Source organism: Panthera leo, chromosome D4 (genome assembly GCF_018350215.1).
Source record: "Panthera leo isolate Ple1 chromosome D4, P.leo_Ple1_pat1.1, whole genome shotgun sequence".
NCBI lineage: Eukaryota > Metazoa > Chordata > Mammalia > Carnivora > Felidae > Panthera > Panthera leo.
Genome location: NC_056691.1, coordinates 2,602,694 through 2,619,084, shown reverse-complemented (window position 1 = coordinate 2,619,084; position 16,391 = coordinate 2,602,694). Strand labels below are relative to the sequence as shown.

At 49.6% G+C, this 16,391-nt stretch overlaps 2 protein-coding genes across 6 annotated transcripts in view; one reads left to right on the top strand and one right to left on the bottom strand.

Annotated features, from left to right (window-relative positions):
• LOC122204645 overlaps positions 1-15,539 on the top strand; it is a 34,400-nt gene extending 18,861 nt beyond the window's left edge. For 2 of the 3 annotated variants that reach the window (XM_042912187.1, XM_042912185.1), the window contains exon 4: positions 15,050-15,539. In XM_042912187.1, the coding sequence (XP_042768121.1) occupies positions 15,050-15,081 (32 nt within the window). In that variant the 3' untranslated portion in view covers positions 15,082-15,539. Of the gene's footprint in view, positions 1-4,975; positions 5,087-15,049 lie in introns of those variants that run through there. The other variant, XR_006195723.1, reaches the window with a different exon arrangement.
• Positions 1-16,391, bottom strand: part of SPIN1 (spindlin 1) — a 73,690-nt gene that overhangs the window by 4,093 nt on the left and 53,206 nt on the right. For 2 of the 3 annotated variants that reach the window (XM_042912182.1, XM_042912181.1), the window contains exons 3-5: positions 15,481-15,529; positions 6,125-6,378; positions 1,380-1,613 (exon numbers count right to left, since the gene is read on the bottom strand). In XM_042912182.1, coding sequence (XP_042768116.1) covers positions 1,380-1,613; positions 6,125-6,378; positions 15,481-15,529 — 537 coding nt within the window. The remainder of the gene's footprint in view (positions 1-1,379; positions 1,614-6,124; positions 6,379-15,480; positions 15,530-16,391) is intronic. The other variant, XM_042912183.1, reaches the window with a different exon arrangement.

The following is a 16,391-nucleotide window of genomic DNA, read 5'->3' as shown; positions in this document are numbered from 1 at the left end:
CCAGTGTCCACACTGACTCCGGAGCAGTGTGACCAAGCGCCAGACGTACGCAAGCACAGCCTGGGGCGACGAAGCAGGGCTGAAGCCCAGCGGCACCCCCCACACGTCTGCAGCCAACTCCCTCTCAACAAGGCGGCAAAACCACCCAACAGGGGAGGGAACAGTCCTTCCAAATAATGGCGCTCAGACAACGTGCAGGAGAATGAAGATGGACCCTCTCACCACATCGTAAAAGTTAGCTCAAAATGTATCAAAGACCTAAATAGAAGAAGTAAAGACCCACAGGTAAGAGCGACGCCTACAAGACTTTTAGAAGAAAACAAAGAGGTAAATCTTCAGAACCTTGAACTTGGTAAAGACTATCAGAGAAAACACCAAAAGCACGAGCTACAGGAGAAAGAATAAATTGGACTTCATCAAAATTTAAAATTTCTGGGCTTCAAAGAACACCATCAAGGAAGCAAAAAGAAACCGACAGAACAGGAGAAAGTGTCTGCAAGTCCGACGTGTCAGGAGACCCACACTGAGAACACAGACCCAGACAAGTCAGTGACAGACAGGTGGCCTGACTGAACAGGCAGACAACGCGAACAGACACTTCTCCAGAGAAGACACAGAAATAGCCAACAACACAGGGAAAGGTGCCCGATGTCTCTAGCGATCAAGGAGATGCAAACCAAACCCATCACGAGCTAGCATTTTGCAACCATGAGGACAGCCAGAGCCAAACATCAGGTAACACAAAGGGGTGAGGGTGTGAAGCAATCAGAACCATCACACATGGTCGGAGCATTTGCAGAATGGTGCAGTGGCCTTGTGAATCAGTCCGGTGGTCCCCCACACAACACAGCAGTAACCACAGACCCATCAGTCCCACACCTCTGTGTCCACCCAGGAGAATGGAAGGCAAACATCCATTCAGGAACCTGCGCACAAAGGTTTATAGCAGCATCCTTCATAACGAGCAAGAGGCGGGCGACAGCCCACACGTCCATCAACAGACGGGTGGATACACACGCATAGATTACACTTGCACTCGGCCAGTAAAGGAATGAAGCACCGACACATTACAACTCGGAGGAGCCTGAAAACACTGCACTGAGTGAAGGAAGCCACTCACGAAGGAGCCCGTGTTACATGCTCCATTCATCCCCACATCCACAATCCAGGACAGATCTACACAGAAAGCACGTTAGTCTTGGCAAAAGGTGCAAAATTTCACCATCTACACTCGGTGCAAGACTAAAAGAATCATCCCTTAACCCTAGTAATCAAAGTAAGAAAGATGAATCTACAAAAAATAGTTAATCAAATATCTTGTTATAAAATTCAAGTTCCTTTGGAATTATCAAAAATAAAAGCTGACAATCCACACTTACTTGAATCGGGCATGATGCGAAGGTCGCCTTCTTTATAATCATCTAAGAGCTGGTACATGTACAAGACGGGGTCCTTCTCGTAGGTGATGTAGAACCACGTGTTCATGATAGGGGCGCGAGCCAAGACCATCCCCCTCCACTCGTCCTTGGAGCCATCCTCTGTCTCAAACATGTGCTCCACCGCCTTTCCGATCATCGTGTCGGCCAGGTGTGCGTCGCTGATTCGAGAGCTCGCTGGGGACAAGAAGCAGACAGCGGTTCACACAGGATCTTACCGACATGTACTGTGTGTGAAGACTGAACTCACACGAGGTGACGGCCTGACGTGTGAGCGGCACAAGAATCAGCGGGCTGGCGCCCAGGCCCCACTGGAGTCCGCAGGCTCTGGGGGTCCCAGGTCAGTCACTGCGAGAACCTGCTTTCCTTCTTTTTTGTTTTCCGAACTCAACTGCTCTTGGTGCGGTACCTTGAAATTAGAACTTTCAATGGTTCGTTCGAGGTATACAGTGGATTTTGGTAGGTTTAATAGCTATTTTAAACTTCAAGGGGCGCCTGGGTGGCTCAGTCGGTTGAGCATCCGACTTCGGCTCAGGTCATGATCTCACCGTCCGTGAGTTCGAGCCCCGCATCAGGCTCTGTGCTGACAGCTCGGAGCCTGGAGCCTGCTTCGGATTCTGTGTCTCCCTCTCTCTCTGACCCTCCCCCATTCATGTTCTGTCTCTCTCTGTCTCAAAAATAAATAAAAACATTAAAACAAAACAAAACAAAAACTTCAAGACAATTCTAGGCTTGCCTGGAGCTGCAGAACAGGAGCATTCCCACGCACTCCTCACCCACCTTCCCTCTGGTAACACCTTCCGTGACCACGGGGCAGTTATTCAAACTAAGAGGTCACCCTACCCCAGGCCTGAGGTCTTCCTCTGGGTCTATAATCTGTTTCCACAGCAAGCCAACTGCTCCTGGGCGCTACACCACACTGGGCTGTGCTTTCGCTTGGAACGCCCCAGGGCTTTCACTTCAGCATCTGAGTAACTGCTTCTCAGCGCCGGCCCAGCCGCCCTCTCCCTCCTGCCTCCTGCCAGGGCCCTGCCTGCACGGTCTCCTCCTCCTCCCGGTCTCCTCCCAGGGGCTCTCCGGGATCAGGAGTGAAAGCCCCGCCGAGACCATTGCCTCCTCCGGCTTTATTCGTCAATGGCATTCCCCACCATCGGCAGTCGTCCTGCTTGGCCCGGGCACCCGGGAGGCAAGCACAGACCCCTTCCGTCTGCTTTCCGATACCAAGAGCACCGCACTCCAACACCCGCCGTACAAATTAATCGACGGCCCTGCCGTGTTCGTTAAGGGGCAGGTGGAAAATCACAACCTAACTTGTTTTTAATACTGGGAAAATTACAGAAGGTCCTAATGATTTTAAGGTTTCTCTGGTCCTCGCATTTTAGACAACGGTCTTTTAAAAAAAAAGCACTTCTATTTTACTCATTCATAAGTGCTTTTACTTCTGTTAAAATTCAAAGGAACACAGAATTTCTGAAGATACTGTTAGCCAATTTTATCAGAAGGACACTCTAAACACATATGGTGCTTCTCTTTGCTTACATATGCAATAACTATCCAAAATTACACAAAATTCCCCAGCGTGCACTAAAAGCCCACTCGCGTTTCTTCAGAAGTTCTCAAACTTTTTGATCTCAGGACTCCTGTATAATTTTTGAGGATCTAAAAGAGCAATTCTTTACACGGATAGCTACCAAAATCTGCTATTAGAAATTACAAGTAAGTCTAAAAATATTTTTTAAATACTTACATAAAGCATTTTTAATAAAAAATAACCATATTTTCTAAGAAAGATTTAGTAAGAAGAGCGGGATGATTTTACATTTGTTTAAATCTCTCAATGTCTAACTTCACAAAAGGAAAGCTAGATTCTCCTATCGGCTTCAGCATTCTGAAGCATCTGTTACACGCTCTTCTGGTTGACATATAAAACCCAGCCTCACAAAGATGTGTTGTTGAAAAGGGGGAGTATTCTATTAGTCTTGTCAGATAATTCCAGATACTCTTGTGACACTACATCACAGCTCAACAAGCTTGTTAAAGGTTAACCGCATGCAGAATCTGAAATCATTATCAGTAAACCTGTCACACTGTTCTGTTAAAACTCACTTATCTCCAAAATATGTAAAGAATTCCTACAACTCAACAAAATCAAATAACCTAATTGGGAAACAGGCAAAGGACCTGAACAGACATTTCTACAAAGATGACAGACAAGTGGCCAAAAAGCGTATGAGAAGGTGCTCGACATCACTAATCACCAGAGAAATGCAAATCAAAACCAACAAGAACAACTGGTGTTGCTGAGGATATAGAGAAACTGGAGCCCTGTGCACTGTGGGTGGGAATGTGAAATGTTACAAACACTGTGGAAAACAGTACATGGGCTCCTTAGAAAATTAAACACAGAATTACTGCATGATCCAGCAATGCTGCTTCCAGGACTATCCTCAAAAGAAAGGAAAGCAGGGGCCCGAAGTGCCTGACCGCCATGTTCACGGCAGCACTATCCACAACAGCCAAAAGGTGGAGGCAACCCAAGCAGAGCGATGGGTGAGCCGAATGCGGGGTAGACACGATGAGTAGCACTCAGCCTCGAAAGGGAAGGAGATGCTGTCACATGTTACGTGGGTGAACCCTGAGTACACTATGCTGGGAAAGGAAGTGGTCACCAAGACAAATATTCTATCTAACGGTATCTAATGTGACCCAATTCACAGAAACAGAAAGTAGAAGAGCTGGGGGGAGGTGGGGGACGGAGCGACAGATTTACAAGATGAAAACGTTCTGGAGATTTGCTCCACAACAACCTGAATGTAGTTAACACTAACTGAATTCAACACTTAACAATGGTCAAGGCAGTAAATTTCACATTCTGTGTTTTTACCGATGTCACAAGCCTCCTGACCTCGAGGGCCCCTGACCACACATGGGGCACCCATACACTGTGCCACCACAGGCCTTCAGACCGGGTCCCCTCCTTAGCTTATCACAAACAAAACTGCAAGTACAGTCTGATGTATAACCTGAAGCTGATCGTGAAAGACGGTTTCCTTCCTATGTGGAACGTAAGCGAAGGGCAGATAATCTTCCAGACTGAAGCATGCGAGAAGTACCAGAATTAACTACTCATTAAATTCAGCACGTGAAATACTGCTGGGTTGCATAGATGCCTTTGGATTTCCTTTTTAAAATGCTTTGCTTTTTACAAAAACAAGCCTGATCTCCCATTGGAAACAGTAAGAAAACCATTAAGCAACTCAAGTCCATCACCAGAGATACTTATAGATTTGGGGGTATCTTGGTTTGATCAAATCACGTTTTTACCAAGAGGAAATGACCTCCTCTGTCCTATGATGACAGAAGAGCTCACACAGGCCGGCAGGCCTGTGTCTCACCCCAAAAGGGACAGACTAAACATCTAGATCAGAAAAAGGATACACGACAATTACTTAGTACAAACAATGGATTTGAAAGTCTAGGTATTTTTTTAAAACCTGAAGGTAAGACTCTTCAATGTTAGTTTCTCACACTGGAAATAGGCTATCGTCAAGATCAAGAGGAAACAGAGGATGTGCCTCGTGAGGAAGGAGGAAGGTCCAGTGGCACCAAGAACAGGTAAAGACGTGACAAATGCCAGAGATGTAACATTACACAGTTACCTTTGATAATAATAAAGACATGAAGATTTCTGCAAAAACAGAACTGTATTTACACGGGATAAATACAGACTTAGCATCATCATCTAAAGGGAAGGCAAGCAGAAAACTTGCTGCTCTGGCAAAGAGTTAACTTGCTAGGGAAGCACGTGTGTCCCAAGAACACAATGGCAAAAACAAAGGGACAAAGGGACAAGGGGACAGAGTAGTTTCCCCTCTTGACAATCTGGCCCCACACTTCTACCCACAAGTCCACATCTGCCGAGACTGGGTTTGTTAACATAGAGGCTTTTCGAGACAATTCCAAAAGCATCAACCAGCGCTCAGGCACGAGCAGCATGGCCGTGGTAAGAAGAAAGCACTTCAAAGTGAACACCCTTTAAGAAAGTAACGTTAACGTGGGTGCGTCCTACTCATCCTAGAAATGGTATTTCACCTTATCCTTAAAAATATAATCAGTCGTTATTATTTAACTGACACCTTAAGCCTTAAGGAACTAAGTTATATAAGGGGACATATTTGTACAATATTTAAGAAAAGAAAGGGCCGTTCATTTCCACATTGTGCAAACAACCATCTAAAGAATGCAGAATAAAGCCCACGGGTTTGGGCTGCTTGAATTTTGGCTGAAAATACAGTTATCACTTATGTAATAACACACAATGAAAGATATACTTCACATAAGGATTCTAAAGTAAGTGCATAAGCTACTATAATCTGATGAAAGAGGTACACAAGATATGAGCTAACAAGAAAACATTCTTACCCATCAGAGTCCACATGAACAGTGAGCAAAACGTGGGAAATAATGTTAGAAATTATCAGTTTGTCAATTTGTTCAGCAATCATTTCACACATCTTTACACCCCTGACTTGAACTGTGGTTTCAGATGACTGACTTAAGAGTATATCGGGAGTGCCTGCACTCCAGGAAAAATAAAAATACCAATAATGCAAAAGAATAATCACAAAACAATCACTTCGACAATCATTTGTAAAGAATACAACACACAAATAGTAAAGAGAACTTACCAACTCTATCGGGGAGGACTTCGAGCGCAGATACTCTTTCATCTTTATTAAGTTCTAGTCCATAAACACAGTCAAATCCATCGTATTTTATAAGATACAAAGAAGGATTTACAGGCACCTGGTCCAGAACGGTTCCTTTCCACTGGGTGACAGGGCCATTCCCCTCCTTCCACCCATGCTGAATCCTGCAGCCTACGATGTTCCTCCGGGGCTGGGAAACGGGTTTGCTCGGCCCCACACTGCTCCGATGTTTTCTGCATTCACACATAACACACGTAAGGTATCATGTCAGAAGTACACACCCCGACCCCCAACCCTACTGCTAGCGAGCATGCTCTCCGGGTCCAGGCGCCCCCAGGGGCCCTCCGGGTCACCGTGTGCACACGTCCTGCTCCCTGTGCGCCCTGTGGGCAGGCGCAGGAACAGCACTTTGCCACAGCAACTTCACCCTGATATGGAACACGAGCATCGCTTTCTCAACTGTGAGTTTCTATTACTGCAGTCAACTCACAGTGACCTCAGTTAATCATAGATAGAGAAGGGCTGACCGCATAAAATACGCATACATGCACACGGCTTTACAGAACACGAACCCGCTTCTCGTCAAGCAGAAACGTGCAACTGTTCAATCTCACCCACTGTGGTGCCCACATAATGAGCCCCCATCACCTTAATGAAAGAGAAAAAACTAGACCTTTAACTTCTCTTTAACCAGCAGTCCAGGCCGGCTGGCATCCAGTCAATTACACCGTTAGTACTTCTCTAGGAAACAGACTCTTACTTGAATTTTGAAGTTGTAACTTGAAACAAGACTTGAATTTTGACAAACACTTAATGTATTATCAAAAATTACTGGAGCAACACCAAACCACATTCTTTCCAGATTATTAACAATTGGAAAATCTACATGCAACGTTTACAAGCAGCACACGTGGGTCCTGGTATCAGGGAAGGCATCTGGGCTCCACCTAGGAGTCGGACAAGGGACCAAGCTGGGCGTGGACAGAGAGGACGGCCAGGCCCCGGGGCACTGCACGTGCTCAGCCGAGAACGTCCGGTGGGCAGAGATCTCTCGTCTACACCACGAGCGAAAGTCGTAAGCGACTGGCATACACACAAACTTTGAAAAAAACAATTTATTTTAGGCTGTGATATTTAAAGCTACGATGTACGGACTTTCAAGGAGGCGAGCTGGTAAATCTAGAGGGAGTGTGACACAGAGGAACCTCGAGGGCTGCCCAATGAGGTCCGTATCTGTTGGCGCAGGCCTTTCCTCAGCAAGAGGGAGATCATCCCAGATGGAAAACTGCTCACATCGGGTGGAAAAGGGCTCCCAAGGTTCTGAGCGGGTTTTCTGCAGGCGCCCAGCAGACCTGCCTTCCAGGAGGATGGGGTTCACAGGCTGACAAGGCGGGGGGGTGGGGCGGGGGGGCTGAGAAGGGAAGACCCCACAGAGCCCTGCGGAGACAGAGGAGCTCGGAGCTCTGCAGGGGATGGCCATCCAGGGAGCCACAGCCCTCCTCACACATGGGGCCCAAGAGGACAGTGGCACGGCCGCACATGGATGACACGGAACAGTCGGGAGGCACACCCCACCCACAGGCCATCTGCCCACAAGGGAGGGAGATGGAAACCGTTCCCCACGGCCAGGGACACACCAGAGGCCAGAGCAGGGAGTGAGAACCAGAAAGGAAGCCGTTTCAGAAACGAGGACTAACCCAGAGGCGCACGGCCAACAGACGCGGCGGGGCCCGCCTGGGAGGACACGACACAGCTGTGACTAATGGACACGGGCTCCTAGCTGTTGTAGGACATTAGGACACTGACGCAACTCGCGGAAAACCCCGAGAGAAACAACACCCGTGTGCACAGGCAGCCCTGGGAAAACAGACCCCACCTCTGACGCGAACATCCTCCAGTTAAGACAAATTCTTTAAGGAAAAGAACATCTCGTGGGCATCCAGGCACGAGGACCACATCACGGGAGAACGAGACAGTGACACTGGGGCCACCAGACAGCAGAGTTTACGGTTCTCGGCAAGGGGAATGTGAGCCAAGGCCTCCACACTGACCGCAGAGGCCCGGGAGGTTACAGGATGGTTGCGGAGAACCGAGGAGTGCCCGGGAGCTTCCACGGCGGCCCCACGGCGGCCCCCCGCCGGCCCTGGGTGCGTCCCCACGGCTGCACGAGGAAAGGGAAAGAGAGGGGTGCGCAAGGCAGGGCCACCCGCCGGACAGAAGAGCAGCTGGGACAATCGCCCTCCCTTGGATGCACGGAAGAGGCAGGGCCAAGAGCTCACGTCAGCGCTGCCCGCCCAGGAACTCAGCAGCAGACACCACGAACCTCAGCCCTTACGTATTGCCGGGAGAGCACAGGGATCTTCAGCATCATGTGTCTCCTCAGACAACCAGTTACCATCTGTGAGATTTCAGCAGAAGTCCCAGCGATACATGCTGTGTACAGCATCAGGCTTTCTTCACAGCAAAGGCACAGGCTGATTCCCAACCTCGCTGACTAAGGAATGCAGTCACATGCACCGTTTCCTAATTCACACAAACATTCCACCATTACTACCAAAATTATAAGCAAATACAGCATTTCTGCCAGTGTGACGGTTTATCTAAATTTGTCACCCTGGCTGGGTCACAGTACTCAGCTATGTGGTCAATCATTACCCTAGATGTTTTCTGTGAAGGCATTTTTCTAGAAAGGCAACCTGTAAATCAGCAGATGGCCCACCATAATGTAGCTGAGCCTTATCCAATCAGTTGAAGGTCTTAAGAAGAAGTGTTCTCACGGGAAGCAATTTTGCCCTGGGACCGGAGCTGCCACACCAGCCTCTGATCTCTCTCCGTACATGCACAGGCACACAATCACCATGGTCCTGGCTTTTTGGAGAATACAGATCACAACCAGAAGAGCTTCTATCCTGGATTCAACCCCTCAACTAGCAGTTGACCAATCTAAAGACAGCTGTGCAAAATTACCCACCCCATTTCATTTTTCAAGAAGTAGACTTCACACCCAGCACAGAGCCCAACGTGGGACTTGAACTCACAACTGTGAGATCGTGAGCTAACCTGAGCTGAGATAGAGAGTCAGACGCTTAACCGACTGAGCCAGCCAGGTGCCTCTCTCTTACATTTATTCTAGATCCTTCACCCACTGTCCCTTCCTTAGCAGAGGAACACAGCACTTCCCGGCTCTCCTCCATGATCCCACTCCCCTGACACTGCTCACCTTCCAGAAAGCCTCAGACCAAGCTCTCCTGAATTAGGTAAAACGTACAGGCTTGAACTTCAGCCTCTCTATCGAACCGATAGATAAGAAACAAATGTTTCTTCACCTTTTCCTGAACCGTGTCTCTTTAATTAACAAGCCTTCCTATATCGGGCGTAAACGTTCGCTTCCTCTCCCGATTCCTCTGTGAGTTCTGCGGGTCGGCCTCGTCTGGGTGCGGTGGTGCCGCCCGCAGACTCCTGGTTAGCTCTCCCGCCGTGTGTGACCCTCTCTCATGCGGTCAGTGCTCCTCAGGTGCCCGACAGTCGCCGGCGTTCCTGTGCTCCGTGCCAGCCGAGACCACGGCGTCTGAGCACAGGTGTACTTCTTCAGGCCCAGCTGGGCCCCGACGTCTGAGCAGGAGGTGTGGGATCAGAGAAGCAGCAGTGACCCAGGGGGCTGCAGAGTGGCCGGGAGCGGAGCGAGCAGAAGCCTTGGGACGGAGACGAGGGGCAGGCGAACCTCCTCCACGGCTGGTTTCTCCTCCGGCCACCTCGGCTGCAGCCAGCCTTTGCAGTCTCCAACCTGTACAGACTCCAGGGTCCACTCTGGATCCGCACTTTTCGGAGGGCTTCCTTTTCAACTCAAAGTGGCAGAGAGCTCCTCAGCTCAGCTTAATTTAATGTTTGTTTTTTTTGTTTTTTGTTTTTTTTTTGAGAGACAGAGAGAGAGAGACACACACAGAGCGCAAGCGGGGGTGGGGGTGTGCAAAGAGAGAGAGGGAGACGCAGAATCCAAAGCAGGCTCCGGGCTCTCAGCAGAGCCTGCTTGGGATTCTCGGTCTCCCTCCCTCTCTCTCTCTCTCTCTCTCTCTGCCCCTCCCCTGCTCGCTCTGTCTCTCTCACGAAATAAACAAACTTAAAAGAAATTAAGGGCTGCCTGAATATGGCGCTGCGGACCTACATTCTCCCTGGATACACGTGTTCGTAACAGCCCTCGAGCTCGTGTGCGTCCCTGCGAAGAGTCTAGGGGGCTCTCCAGGCCCAGCCTCCAGAGGCCGACACACACACAGCGCTGCCGCACGCGGACGGCAGACACCTCGCTCCGGGAGGACGGCTGAACTCGCCGCCACGCGCAAATAAAGGGCTGCACTGAGTCACGATCCGAACGATTCGAGGAGGACAGCACAGAACGCCAGAGGTACGCGCCTGTGAGCGCGTTGCTGGTTCTCTCCACAGCCGCCTCTGGAAACAACAGACAGGCCCCCGGGCTGTGGAGGGACGCGCTGCTGTTGGTCCTCACGACTGGGACTGGCTCTTCTCATACGCCCACGGGGATTCCCCGGGGAGCAGACGGGGCCGGCCAACCCCTCGGCAGAAAGCCACTCTCCCTGTACGACAGGAGCGGATTTCCCCAGGAGCCCGAGTAGCTCTCAGATGGGCCTCGGAGGAGACTGGCAGGCGAGCGACCACCCGGAGCGTGTGGGCAAGGCCCGGACCTGGCCCCAGATTCCTCGATCCCAGACCTTCCAGCACACACTCCGGGCCGCCGCTGCCCCAGGCACCATACCTTAGGGGACACCAGTCAAAACCAACACTAGTTTCCACGTACCCATGTTCCCTAAAAGGTAAGCTGGATTGCAGGGGCATTTTCTGTGCCTTGCCGGACACTTTAAGGAAGTCTGGAACACACCCCGCTAATTGTTCTGTCACCCAGAAAAGAGATTCTGTGTTCAAAGCACATCCTCCTCCCCGGGACTGGAAGATCTTATTTTGGTGGTCAGTATTTAAAGGGACCACACTTCTTCAGCTTCAACCAGCACCATTCTGCCGTGAACCAGGAAATGCCACTCAAGCACCGTGTACTATGTTGCACAAATTAATTACTGACACTTTCCTTATTCTATTTAGTACTGTCTTCTAAGAGCAGTTCCCTTACTCGTGTTGCAGCACATTTCAGAAGAAACTACTGATTGTATCAACATAATTGTCTTTTTACAAGATGCACACCAGTAAGGAGAAAAGTTTTTCTGGTTCCTGTTGCTTAATAAAAGTTGTACAGCTGATACTGCCATTGCTGGCTTAAAATGACAATATAAAAACAAGATGGGGAGTCGGGGTTCCATCCACACACTATGGGTTCTTTCATTACTCTGTCCCAGAGAATGCCAGAGCTGTCTGCGGCAACCTCCCAATGCCAAGGCCTTCCAATACACTATTCACTTCCTTGGTGTAAAAAGCACTTAAAAGTCGATTCAAAAGTATTATTCTTTTTGTCCAATTTAAGACAGCACCACACTTCATGCAGATGCCTGCTTCACTGTTACTTTGTGTGTGTAACCTGCTTTTCCAATGTGAGACAAGCAACCACTCCACGAGGAAGCACGGTGTGGTGGTTGTGTGCTCTAGAATCCTGCTGTCCCCTCTGGGAGCCCTGGCTCAGTCACTTCTCAGCTGCATGACCCCAAACTGGTCAGTTAACCTCTTGTATCAAAGGGCCCAGGGTTCCTACTTGACAGGGGTGCCATGAAAAGTACCTGAGCCCATGCCGGGGACTCCAGGAGGAGGAAGGGAGAGGAGGAAGAGGGGGGACAAGGAGGATGGGAGGGGAAGGAGGATGGGAGGGGGAGGAGGAGGGGAGTTGTCTCTGTCACTGTTGCGGTCAGTGACTGGTACTTGTGATTTAACAAATGGAAAGCACTGGCTGGAAATCCCTCTATTTAGTGTGTAACAGCCCTGGTCCATTTCTCTAAACACACACCAAAACCCGTCGTGTTTTCTGACAGTGCCTCGAAATGGAAAGGCATCCGCTACTCCAACTAGCGAAGACAAAGAACCAGATTTCTGTTTGAAAACTGCAACAAAGAACCGCTACGGCTAGTCTCGCCTGAGATCCCCCCACTTTACCTTCCCTTCAAGATGCACAGCTGCCCCTTAAAGCAGGGGTCAGGGTGTTGACCCCCAGTATAACTTCTGACTCCCTCAAAACTTGATAGCTTGACCGGAAGCCTTACCAATTACATGAACGATTTACACACACTTTGTACACTGTATGTAACCTCTGCTGTACTCTTACAATCCAGTAAGCCAGAGAAAAGAACATATCATCAAGAAAATTATGGGGGGGGGGGGGTGGCACCTGGGTGACTCAGTCCGTTAGGCATCCAACTTCTACTCAGGTCATGATCTCACAGTTCATGAGTTCAAGCTCCAGATCAAACTATCTTCAGATCCTCTGTCCCCCTCTTTCTCTGACCCTCCCCTGCTCGTCCTCACTCTCTCAAAAATGGGGAAAGAAAGAAAGGAAAGGAAAGAAAGGAAAGGAGAAAGGCAGGCAGAAAAGGAGGAAGGAAGGAAGGAAGGAAGGAAGGAAGGAGAAAGAGGAAAGAAGGAAGGAAAGGAAAGGAAAGCAAAGGAAAGCAAAGGAAAGCAAAGGAAAGCAAAGGAAGGAAGAAAGAAAGGAGAAAGAGGAAAGAAAGGAAGAAGGAGAGGAAGGGAGGGAGGGAGAAAGGAAGGAAGAAAAGAAAGAAAGAAAGAAGAAAAGAAAGAAAGGAGAAAGAGAAAAGAAAGATCACAAGGAACAGAAAATGCGCTCATAGTTAGTTCTGTGCCGTACTTAAATCCGGGCACAGGTGGCCCTGTGCTGCTTGATCCCATGTTGTTCAAGGGCCAAATACACTTTCCCTATAGATGCATTTCCCAAACGACGTCCTGCAAAGCTGGGAAAGGCCTGCCTACCAACTTGTTCCCAAAATGTAGTGGGGGGCCTGGTCGGCAGGAGGCATGGAAGTGTGCTGCCTTCACTTTAAAAACCAGAACAAGATGTGGCTACACAATGTCCCTGGTCTGCTGCAGCAATGCTCCCACTGCCACGGACCCAACTCTGAGTCCTGCTGATACCCACGGGGACAGGGCTGCCACACTCGTCCCCTGGAGCTCCTATGACTCCCTCCACACGTGCAGTTACTGCTCAGATTCCCAGAAACACAGGAGGCGAGAGGAGACGAGGCCACAGGTCAGCGGCTGCAGGCGGTGGGTCCCTTGTGCCTTTCCTCGCTCGCTGTTGGGCCACAGTGGAGGCAGCAAGGGCAGAGTGAGGCTCCGGGTCTGCTTTTCCGTTCGTGGTTTCCATAAACATCTTGCTGGCAGAAAGCCTGGTCTATAGAGAAAAGCTGACGCCCCACCATTCCAGTCCAGACCAGGATTTTTAGACGCGGTAAGCAGGGTCCCAGGCAGACAGAGGAACGTGCCAAGACGCCCAGCTGAACCACCCAGCTCCCCGCTTCGAGTCAGCTCCTGCCCAGGGGCCTCGCCACCAGCCTTGTGGGCCCATCCAGAGGCAGTGAGCAATGGCCACCTGTTGTGAAATGTGCAGACTCTTTCTTTCCAACCGTCTTCAGATGTGCACAGAGATCAGAAGACAGGCGAACAGGACTGAGAGTGTGTCCTTTCTTCCCGTGGCGCCTTCTGGCTACAGGGTACCAAGTTCAAGGCTGTCTACTGAAAGCTTGTTTTCACTGAAACAAGCACCCGACTGAGCTCCCTGCATTGCAGAGCACAGGGGAGCAGATTCTCAGAAGTTTTAACAGATAGGCGTTTATTCATTGTGCTGGGGGGGGGGGGGGGGGTTGGCGGCATTACCAGCACATCAGAGCCACGAGTCCATGGAAAGCAGTGCTTACGAGCAGGCATGTGAAACCCTCGCACAAACCCAAGAATGCCTGAAATCCTAACTAAAGGAACTTCCAACCAGAGATATCCAGGAATGTGTAAAAATGGGTAAAACTGAATGCACATTACACTCTGAAAGCCAGTTATTTTAAACTAACTGGTAAAATCTATTTTGCATGAACTGTTATGGTCTTGCAAATCAACATCTAACTTGCTTCTCTTCCCCACTAAGTTTTTATCATTACCTGATATTACAGCTTGTATTTGTTTTGTTACCTCCCACTTGGGCCAAGAGATGGCTGATTACTTATGGCAATGGTGCAACATGAGTGGAGATACAGTAGATTACCAGCTCGGTGGGCATGGCAGAACCATGAACATTAGTAATGGGCATATCAATGAAATCTGGGAAATGCCTTATCAACCCTCAGGGACACACAGACCTCAACTTCACAGTTTTACACTGTAGGACACTTCGTGAACCTAACCTGACAAATATTTACATTGCTATGCATGCACACATTTACACGGGAGGCACGTGTGCTCGGATCAGCGACATTACGGAAGGGCGTGTTTAACGTCATCCAGATGTGCCATCGCAGCCAAGGCGCCCTGGGCCCTTCGACCACACAGGGTGGTGACTTCGGTATGAACAATTTGGAAAGAACTGCTATACTGCGAGGCTTGGGAGGTGCCAGCTAGGGTCAGAGGGCCTGGTCTGTAGTTAACAATCTACGATCAAGACCAAACGATCAGAACCTACTTGTTAGAGCAGCGCCCATGGTGCAGCAGCTGTGACCAGGACCCGGTGGGTACTTGTGCAATCTATTCAAATATGTAACTCAGTACAAGCACAGTCTTATTTAAGACAGTACCTCAATTTTCTTTGTAAACGTAACTATGTCATACACAAAGATTAAAGGGAGGGAAAAGTGGCTTGTTCGCTCTGGTACCTACAGAATTTAGGACTTATACTGGTCACTTGAAATACACAGCCTTTTAAAATATCTTTCAACAGGCATATTCTTTCTCTAGATTTCAAGCTTCTCATGTACTTGAAAATGTAGAAAAGCAGTGAGCAAGCAGCTGTCGGCATACTACTCAGGCCCTCCAGCAGGAGCTAAGGCCTCTGGCCACAAGGCCCTCCTTGTCAGCAGCGCATCCGAGACGCAGCCAAGAACCTGCATGCCGAGAGCACGCAGCCCTTCCCAGGAGGGAAGCGGGAGAGCGCCGCCCTCACCACTGGGGCTTCCCGCAGACAGCGCAACCCCTGGGAGCTGGAGGGGAAATCATCGCCCGGAGGCTTTCAAGAATGGAAGGACAGGCCTAGGCAGCCATAGGCCAGGCCAAAGACAGGGGGCATGACCTGCTCAGCACAGAGAAGAGGGCAGCACAATGGCATCTCAAGTCCTCCGTCACCTAAGGCCACAACCTGTTATCTAAAAGCAAGTTTCAGAGTTGCTTACTTGTGGGACGTCCTTTTCTTCATCATGCTTGCAGACACACCAGCATGGCCTAAAAGAGAAGTGAGCATAAGTCAATAAAAACTAGACACAAAAATACTTCAGACCTTGGAAAAAATGAACTTCTAAAAAACTGCTATGCAAAGCATGAAATGGGGCGCCTGGGTGGCTCAGTCGGTTAGGCGTCCGACTTCAGCTCAGGTCATGATCTCATGGTCCATGGGTCTGACTGCCGCATTGGGCTCTGTGCTGACAGCTCAGAGCCTGGAGCCTGCTTCGGATTCTGTGTCTCCCTTTCTCTCTGCCCCTTCCCCACTAGGGCTCTGTGTGTGTGCCTCTCTCTCAATACAAACAAACATTAAAAAAAAAAAAAAGGGATGAAATGAAAATAAGCCATAAAGAGCCAACCTGTAGGAAGTCATTTGTTTATTTCATTGTTAAGAAGGAAATAAAAGGGGTTCTAGGAAAATAAGATAGCAAGGACAACAGCTCATCTCCCCAGATCTGCCATAAAAAACCCAAAATCACATGGAACAAAAAACACAACATAAGTGACAATCTGGCCGTAAAGTACTAAGTTACAGAAGCTGTCTTCCTGCGACAAGCCACTAGAAAGCGGGCAGATGTGAGACACCTAGACCCAGGCACCGCACGGCTGAGACACAGGACCACAGCACCAGAAGGCTGTGCACCCGCCCGGCCCGCGGTCTCAGAGTGATGTGCAGACCCGGCCCACAGGGGAGCAAGGAGAACGGGATGGTTGTGCCCCAGGCTGGGAGGACAAAGGGGCGGGGGCGGGGGGGGGGGGGCGCAGAGTGCTGGCGAATGGGGTCTCAGAGGGACTCCAAACATCTGGGGGTGGAAAGGGATGGCAGTTGTTCAAAGTCCGGCCAGCCACCTCTTCAAACCCGTAG